The sequence below is a fragment of the Bicyclus anynana genome, chromosome 20, assembly GCF_947172395.1.
Source record: "Bicyclus anynana chromosome 20, ilBicAnyn1.1, whole genome shotgun sequence".
In the NCBI taxonomy this organism is placed as follows: domain Eukaryota; kingdom Metazoa; phylum Arthropoda; class Insecta; order Lepidoptera; family Nymphalidae; genus Bicyclus; species Bicyclus anynana.
In genome coordinates this window covers 5,672,138-5,682,220 of record NC_069102.1, presented here as the reverse complement: position 1 = coordinate 5,682,220, position 10,083 = coordinate 5,672,138, and the positions used below count along the sequence as shown (strand labels likewise).

Below are 10,083 nucleotides of genomic sequence, written 5' to 3'. Positions count from 1 at the left end.
ATTGTTTATGCTCTCGTTAGAGGAGTAATCTTGGATGCCTTTGGAGATCTCGTCGATGGTGACTGTAGGGACCGACATTTTTAATCTGCATAAAATTAAAGAAGCATTAATATTCTGCTGCCTGGTTGATCCAATGGGTTTGAGTTCAAGTCCTGGCTCATTCTATGACATACTTTGCTTTTGTTTAAGAAATTTTCGCTATAAATTATCAGCTCGGAGTTGTTGGCAGTACACCCCCGAGGTATAGAAAAAGTTAGGGTGTAAGCTTCATTATCCCCTTTTCTACAAGGAGGGAGGTCTGTGGGCCTGTTCACTAATTTGATCTTTATTATATTTTATAATTATAACAACGTGTTAAAATAAACATCAAATCAAGGGAGAAATGTCATCTACCTACTGTATGATATCCACGAAGGGATATCAGTAGACACCGGATGACATTAGTTACATAGCATTATAATATGTCAACTAACATACGCTGCAGTTAGTGAATATGCCTGCAGGCCTTATAATGGACCATTAAAATATTAAATAGGTTAATAATGATAATTAATATTCCATTTTCTCACAATTTTTCTACTAAGTAAAGAATTAACCTAAAAATAAATATTGACCACTAATTGATGTAGTAGGTTGTGGCGCTAAATACCTATTGCATTTAAAGCCGTAAGTTCGATTCTAAACCAATTATGTATTCTGTAACTATAAAAACTTGTTCTAAAAGTGTAAATAAGTACCCACTAATGCTTAAACAACATACGATACTATGTATTGTCTTTGCCGATTCGGCAACAGTGACTGGAGACTCTGTCAGATCACACGCGGGCTTCGATCGTGCGCCCTCATATGACTTATGTACCCTATTTTTGCGCGGAATGTCCTGGAGCAGACAGGACAAGTTAGGGTACCGTCCACATAATTATATGAGATATTGGAGGGTGGCTAAGGCCAAGACGATACTATATTATAATAGCAGACGCCGCGCGGTTTTACCCGCGTGGTTCCCGTTCCCGTAGAAATTATAGGATAAAAAATAGCCTATATCACTCGGGGATAGTGTAGCTTCCAACAGTGAAATTTTCAAATCGGTTCAGTACTTTCAGAGTCAATACAAAGCAAACAAACAAACAATCAATCAAACCTTTCATCTTTATCATATTAGTATACTCGTAGATATAGATAAAATGTCGTTTACGTAGTATTACGTAAACAAGAGACGATAACATGATGATATAGTATAGAACACTCAAAGATAGGTATACGAGTAATCAATAAAATGTCGCTATCGAATTTTTAACACAGGCAGCCATAGTTAAAAATATTGAAAATCATGATATTATTAAATCATTATAATCAACGACGTCATTAATTCGTGCCATTTTGTATGGGGCGTTTTTCAGGGATCCGTGGCTGTGCTGCAAATATGATCCTTTAAATCCCTGTAGCTCCGAAAGTAATGATCGCAGATACCCTGTTACTTTTACAAAATTGCTTTACTATTAGCATACTCTTAATTTAAGCATATACCATTTGAAAAACTGTCATCATCAATATTGCTGTTTATCATTATTTATACGTCGTTGGTCCAGCAGTTAGATCTGCGGTTTCGGATCATGAAGTCCAGGGATCTATTCCTTTAAGGTAGAGCTATAAAATATTGAGTAGGTGGTTGTGATAACAGCAGTATGATGATAACGTTCTTCTTTTCTACAGTAGATACTATAGTAAATGAGCCCTATGCTTAGCAGTAAAATATTAGAAGGATGTTTATTATAATACCTAATCTAATTCAGCCTATCTGATAAAAATTAAGTAACAAATAAAATGAACAAGGACTCACCTACCATCAGAAAATGAACACAAATATATAATAATGCTTAGCCACATGTCTGACAAAAAATACTACGTCTATATACAAAGAAAAAAAAATGGACAAGAACTTACCTTCAGATAATTTAAAAAAAAACTCTTTGCACTATGCGCTAGATCATAAACTAGTAGAATGCTATCTAAACACACACCACACTCTATTTATAAATCACTGAACAAACAGGTCTCTAGATAGGGCAGTATTTGGTGTCACAGCGGCGATAAAGTGACCAAAACTTTATCAATATTCACACGTAAGTACAAAGTATGGCGAATAATTTTTCGCAATACTGCACTGATAAATGTCTGCCCCAAATACCGCGTCACCTATTTTTACGTGCGAAATATTTTATCCGTTTCCAACTGAAAAGTAAACAGTCGCTAATAATACTTTGAATTCAGTTCAATCGGTAAATACAAAAACTGGTCAAACGTTTCTAGCCACGCGAGTTCCGTATTCGCTAGTCGCAACTGTACTACCATAGATATACCACATAAATTGGTTATACTCGTACTACGTAGTACATAGTAGTACTAAGTAGGTACAGTCGCAATTGTACTACGTAGTAATAAGTAGTAACTACAGTTGCGGAGGGTGTGGGTTCGAATCCGGTTCGGGGCATGCACCTCCAACTTTTCAGTTGTGTGCATTTTAAGAAATTAAATATCACGTGGCTCAATCGGTGAAGGAAAACATCGTGAGGAAACCTGCATACCAGAGAATTATCTTAATTCTCTGCGTGTGTGAAGTCTGCCAATCCGCATTGGGCCAGCGTGGTGGACTATTGGCCTAACCCCTCTCATTCTGAGAGGAGACTCGAGCTCAGCAGTGAGCCGAATATGGGTTGATGACGTGACAGTTGCGACTCTGTACCACTATTATTTAAGTAGTAACTATGCTACTGTTACCTAAGTCGTAACTGTGGAACTATTACCTAAGTATGAACCGTACATGAATAATAACCGTGCTAATATTACCTAAGTAGTAATTCTGATATGACCTGAGAAGTAACTGTGCTACTATTACTTATGTTGTAAACAGTGCTAATATTACCTAAATAGTATCTAATAGTGCTACTATTACCTAAGTAGTAACTGAGCTATTATAAACTAAGTAATAACTTTGGTACTAATACCTAAGTAGTAACTATGCTACTACTTGTTTAAGTTACGGGACCATAAACGTTAATTTTATTTACCTTTTTTCTGACTTACTTAAAACTGTTACCATCATGATTATATTTTTTTTTAATTTTAGCTGTATTTTGTAATCGACTGCTACTGTAGTTGAATTACTGAAAAAAAATCTTATCTTAAAAAAACAAAATCCTGACAAAAGAAAATCAACAAAAGCTGTGTGACAAGTTACCTTATGATGTTCCGAGATAAATTTCAAACGGCGCGATACCAAAGGGCATAGCCGATATCTCAAGAGCACTCGCTTGGCTGAAGGATCAAAGCCGGGGGACCGAAGCTTGAGACTCCAAGTATTATGAAGATACTCCTTGTAGACTACCCACATTGTGGTGTGTATAAGTCAAGCACGCAAGTGGGGCCTCATTCGAGAAACAGACATTGGTGGATACAGACGTCTGCATAGTACAAGTGTGGCAATGCAATGATAGTTACCTATAGGTACCTATAGGTACCTACATAGGGCATGGGGCATAATACAGTAAGTAATCTTTGCTTCTTCACTATTACTTTACTAATATTATAAAGAGGAAAGATAGAAGAGAATAAAAAACCTTAATAAAGTAAAATAAAGATATTTAAACTAATTAGACTAATAAAAGTCATTATTAATACAGCACATTTATTTTGTTTTAAAAGAATTTTCTTTTTTTCTTAAGGCTTTTCTTTTTGTCATTCCTCTCTTATCTCAGGGAGGCAAGGACGTCTTGTGGGATGTCATCGAAAGCAGGGACTTCGGTAAACTGAAAAGAAAACACAAATTGTATGTTGTAACAGTCATGTCGAACAATGGTAAAATATCTAAAAGTTTTATGGAACTAAACGTGTATAAACGTTAGGTATAATCTAACCCTTAGTATATTAAATCTTCAATGGATTTATTTCGACATTTGTAAAAAAACTGAATTTTCGTGAAAATTATTAAATAGTAAGTACTGCTAAAACCATGAATGTGAATCAGCAACTAGCATGCAAAAAAATGCCAAGAGTGTGTTTTAGTTAGATTACACTTTAAAACTTTTTTCAAAAATAATATATCTATCTATCTATCTATACTCTATACTTATAATAAAACTGGTCGAATTCTATACGTTTATTCGCAATTTGAGATTTTAATTATACCATTTGTAACACCAAACGTTACCGTGGCATAGAGTACTACTAGCGCCATCTAGAATCTACTTATAATACGAATTCTGTACATTTTGTACATTCTGTACATTGAAAATATTTTGAAAAATTTTTTTATATGTGTAAATGATATCGCTACTGAAGCTAAAAATATTTTTTTCGATTTTGTGCCTGTCTGTTTGTCCGTGTTTTTTGTTATTCGGGCATCACGCTGAAACTACTGAATGACTTTAGAGTTACAGTTTTAAAAATTTGTTCATAAACCAAAAATAAAATACGAAATATTTTTCAGATACAAAAATTATTAAAATTAAAAGTCTAAAGTGGTTAAATAGGGCTTGAAAGTTTACATTGATTTCCACGCGGACGAAGTCGCGGGCGTCCGCTAGTAATACATAAAGTAAAACTTGAAAGTCCTGGTTATTAGCGTCATCTCTTCTATTGGACTTGCATTACACTAATCCTATTTAGTTTACAAATATGCCGTGAACAGACTAAACAGATTCGGCGCTGGGCTTACTTGTATGATGTCGTAGTTTAGCTGTGTTACTATAGATCGCGCTTTGTATGTCATTTCGATTACATATTTCGTAACACTTTCACCAGCTTACCTATTCTTTAAGACCAGAGGGCCTAGTGGCAGTTTGATACTGTTACTGTCACGTAACGTAAACGCGAATTCTAAGGAATTGAAACAGCGCCGTCTAGTGGCACTACTGCACAACTGTTTGAATTCCATATAAATTTGCGTTTACGTCAACGTGATAGTAACAGTATGAAAATATTGAAAACTCCCACTAGGTGTTCACACAGTGTTCGTAAAGAAGTTTTACTTCAAAATCATCGTCCAGATATTAAAACAAATGAATACTGACGTGTGTTTGTTGTCCGTTGACGTTGACGATGACCTGCACCAAGGGGCTGGTCACGGGGGGTTGAGGCAGAGGAGTGGGAGGCTCGGGCACAGGCTTTTCAGGCTCAACGACTTCCTCGACCGGCATGTTGACGACAATGGAATTCTAAAAAAAAACAAAGGAGATGTCCATTTCAGGTCCACTCTTGTACCCCGTATCATTAAAATTAAAAAAATACGTGGTTTTAATTAAAATCTAAGTATGTGAATAAATCTAACTAAATATAAAGAAATAAAATTAAATCCCAAGTTTTCGAGTTATATCAAGATGGCGCCCCTAAAGAAACTATGACATGACAATTGACAGCAAACGTCAAATCGACTACTGCATTTAAAACGTCATCAGTCCGCCATTATTACCCATATTAGTGTTGCATTTCTCGGGAGAGAATAAATATTATTTCGAACGAGTTAAAGAAAATTCGTAGATTTGTATGATCAAAAAAAGTTAAAAAAATATTTTCTTTTATTTCCGCCAAGGTACAATGACTGATCCTGGGCACCATACAATTATGGACCATCTCCTTTGTACTGTATAAAAATATCAGTAAGTATTCCATGACCCGAAGATCTCGTGTTCTAAATCCACATAGGCTAACCCCAGACCAACGAGCCATCCTAAGCTTATTGTTACGTAGGACCATCCCACCTATTATTTTGTACATAAGGTTCACAATCGTTCGGCAATATATTGTTTCCATCCGCGCCTAAATACCTACCCTATCGTTTGTCATAGAGGTAGTGGAATAAAGTCTCATACAAGTCATCAGATGTCTCATTCTAAATCCTCGAACCCTAGTTCGTAACAATATCATCATCATTAAGTACTCATATTCGGCTCACTGTAGAGCACGGGTCTCCTCTCAGAATGTGAGGGGTTAGGCTAACCACCACGCTGGCTCAATGCGGGTTCGCCGACTCCACACACACTTAGAAAACTAAGAAAATTCTCAGGTGTACTCACGTTGTTTTTCCTTTACCATTTGAGACATGTGATAGTTAATTTCCTAAATTGCACATAACTAAAAACTCAGAGGTGCATGCACCGGACCGGATTCGAACCTGCGCCTTCCGAATCGAAGGCAGAGGTTACTGTATTATCTAGACTCTCGGAGTCAGCCTATAGTACTTTTTATTACGTATTAGCAAGCGCTTGGCTGCAATGGCGCGAGATGATACGCGATGCCACCTACTGCATGGTGTAATGGACTTGAGTATTGATACCCATATTGTAGGTGGTGGGGAAAACGGATGCTGGAAGAGCATCTATCCAGTACGTTTAAGGAAACGAGAATTAAACCGCTTAGTTAATACGCGTCCGAGGTATATCGACGAAGTAGCGGTGCGATGAATAACAGTCCTGTGGTAGAACGGCGAAGGTGGCACAAGATCAAACAATTCCTGAGCACACTCCCCGAAATATACATTTTTAGCATACCGATAGTCAGACATCCTTACGTTGTGGATGTTGCGGCAACTCGTTCTAAGCGATTTGCATTCACATTTCTAATTCGCACAGCTAAAATTTGGTATACCCTTCCGGCTTTGTTTTTCGTGATACTTATAATTTAAACAAACAAAGCAAGAGTGAATAGGCATCTTCTAGGTAAGCGCGCTTCAACTTAGACCGCATTAATGCTTTCCATCGGGCCTAATTGTAGTCAAGCACAAGACCATATTGTATAAAAAGAAAGCCATTTGTATAATAAAACCAACCTTTCGACGATGCTCTAAACTGCGAAGTTTAGAGTTTTATTTGTAGCCAATATTTAGTACTTACAACGTTATCTCCAGAGTGTATCGCGCTCATAAGGTTGTTAAGAGCATCCACAAGGAGGGGCCTGATTTCAGGGTCGGTGTGTGAATTCTGGAGGGCAGCAGACAATTCAGGAAGAGTCCACGTAGTTGGTTGACTTGCTACCTCCAGGACTGTTGGAGTTGGCACAACAATGGCGTCCTGTTAAAAATAAACATTAAACCATATTTGGATTAATTTGGATTGGACATCAAAAGTCTTCCGACATTTCCGAGCTTATATGTACCTACTTGTACGCAAAATCTAGATATGCGACGCGAGAGCGAATTTAAGCGAACGCCAGCCTGTAGGTATATCTTTACACAAAACACTTAGGGCCACTTTTGACTCATCTGTCAACGACTGAAAACAATGTGTTTTATTTTACTATTTTACAGGTTTTACAGAAAAGTGTTAGTCACTTAAAATTTTAATTACCTACCTCAGTTCCAACAGATAGTTAGACAGATCCGGTAAACGACTTTAAATTGTCTAAATATAGATCTTAATATTTTCGTAGTTTAGATACCTAATATTCGTAGCACTAATACATACATATCTATAGCTACGTAGGTCAAATATTCCTTTGAGTTTTTCCGCCATGCGAATACGGTATTTCACACTTGTCGGCATACTTTTCCACCTATAACACGTCTTTTCGAGTATTAACTCTATATTTTATTGGATGCCAAAATTTAAATGTACCTACTTTTTCGTCACAAACAACGAAGTTGCCATGACAATGGACTCATGTCAACGCTGTAACTTTACAGAATCGCTATGCTGACTTCTGTTAAGTATAGTAAGTAGGTACCTACACATTAAGTTGCACACTTACCACCTCGTGTCCACCAGCAATGGCGTTGAGCAGTTCGTTAAGCGCATGCTGAAGGTAGGGGAGGAAGTTGGCATCGGTCCTGGGGTCGTTGACCGCGGCAGTGAGGTCCGCGACTGACCACGTGTTCAGTGGGTTGGCCGTAGCCATGGCGACCAGGGCAGCGAAGACGAGGAACTTCATCTTTAGTTACTTGCTGGAAAAATCGAATTAGGTACCTACAATATATTTTACTTAGGTATAATTAGAGAGTGGCAATGTGCCGGGCATATAGTTTGAAGAGCCGATGGACGTTGGGGCCCCAAGGTGCTGGAATGGCGACCCCACACCAGAAAGCGCAGTGTTGGTCGACCTCCAAATAGATGAATAGATGACATCAAGCGGGTTGCAGGAGCCGCTGAATGCTGGCAGCTCGAGACCGTTGTGTTTGGAAGACCATGCAAGAGGCCTATGCCCAGCTGTGGACGTCCATCGACTGATAATGATGATGATGATGCTATAAGTATGATAAGTATGATGATGATGATGATGATATAAGTATAATGATAATGATGATGATATGGGTAGGTAGCTTTGTAGTTTTTGTACTTAGTTGTCCTAGAAATGTAGGTAGGTACCTACCTACCTACCATTTGTTTTTTTAATTATAAGAAAGTAAACAAATTATCCACTTACCGCAAACTGAGACAGTATGGTGTAAGCTTTCAAGAATTTAGTATTTATATACGTCTTACATAAATAATGATAATACGTATCAATCAATAAAGTATACAGCTAGGATTATGCATCACTGGTATCGAAATTGTACCGACTACAAACAAAATTGCACCCAAATATTAATAAACATGTGACGCTAATGGTAGGGGAGCCCATGATGCTAAAAGTGTACTTACTCAAGCGTTGCTATTAGATTTGGTAGATTAGATGATAGGTTGGAAACAATAAGTGGTTATATACAATTTTCGCTTTCAGCGATTGGGCATATGTTTTATATTAGAAATTATAATATGGTCACAGACGCCTGAAAAACCTTTGCTATAGGTAATTAAAATACCCCAATGAAGACCGACCATTTTAGGACCACCACGTTAAAGAAAAAAAATTACGATTAATACGATTTACCTATACTGTAAATCAAGATACTAGACTACCTAACTGTTTTGTTGAAATCATACTTTTTTTATAAACAACATTAATTTGGACATTTTACCGGTTCATTCATCAAATTTGGGGCCAGCAATGTATAAAAAATCGTCAGTCCCCTTTGGCCCAAAAATAATAGACATTGGCCCAAAGAGACCAATCTCTAGACCACAGATTTGTATCCGGCACCTTAATTGTGGCTTAAAGTTAAATGAGGCTTAAAGGTGATTCATAAACTGATAATGATAAGACAGATCATCAATACATTACTAATCATTATCATTATTGAATACCTTTATTTATTATTAGATACTAGCGTACCGGGTCAAGCTTCGCTTTGGTTCATTCCCTACCCCTATCCTATTCTACTCCCACCATACACCTACTCTACCCTACCCAACTCCTACTCTACACCTACCCTACCCTATCCCTACCTACACAAGCTACCTCTACACAAGCTACCTCTACCCAACCCTATACATACATATAAATACACGATAAATGATGAATATAAGATTTTTTCTTACCTTTGATTTCAGATGCTCTAAAGAGAAAAATAAAATACTTAATCTTAGATTACCATAGAGTACCTACTCGTACTTATCTATATAGAGATAAGCGACCATAAAGATGATTGATAGTAAAGTTAGCTACTCTTTTGTTGTTTGTCTATACTAATATTATAAAGCTGAAGAATTTGTTTGTTTGTTTGAACGCGCTAATCTCAAGAACTACTGATTCAATTTAAAAAATCTTTCTGTGTTAGATAGCCCATTTATTGAGGAAAGCTATATGCTATATATTATCCCCGTATTCCTACGGGAACGGGAACCACGCGGGTGAAACTGCGCGGCGTCTGTTAGTACATATATGTATAAAAGCGAAAGATATCAACATAGCATCACGATATCTAGAAAACCTCTAGACGTACAAAAAAGAAATTTGGCAGGGCGAGAGTTTAAAGTGAGTAGAGGTCAGGTAAGAATGGATTTTCCGACAGGGCCGGTTTAAAGAGGAGTAAGGGCGGACGTAGTCTAATTAATTATTATAAGATTATTTTCAGAAAACCTTAACGCCCTTAAAGCGCTGTTCAAAGGTTTGTTCTAGATTCTAACGTGTCTCCCGTCTGATTATTATGATTCCGGACTCATCAGATTAAATGTCCGAAATGTTTCTCAATTTTGCTCAGTTGGTAAAACCTTG

At 37.2% G+C, this 10,083-nt stretch overlaps 1 protein-coding gene across 1 annotated transcript; it reads right to left on the bottom strand.

The window, feature by feature from the left end:
- Positions 1–3,671: 3,671 nt before the first annotated feature.
- On the bottom strand, positions 3,672–7,961 carry LOC112056411 (uncharacterized). Its single transcript, XM_024096843.2, has 4 exons — positions 7,741–7,961; positions 6,888–7,064; positions 5,070–5,213; positions 3,672–3,806 (listed from the first exon to the last, which is right to left on the bottom strand). The coding sequence occupies exons 1-4, from the start codon at positions 7,918–7,920 to the stop codon at positions 3,747–3,749; spliced, it is 561 nt and encodes a 186-aa protein (XP_023952611.2). The 5' UTR covers positions 7,921–7,961; the 3' UTR covers positions 3,672–3,746.
- Between the last annotated feature and the right edge of the window lie 2,122 nt (positions 7,962–10,083).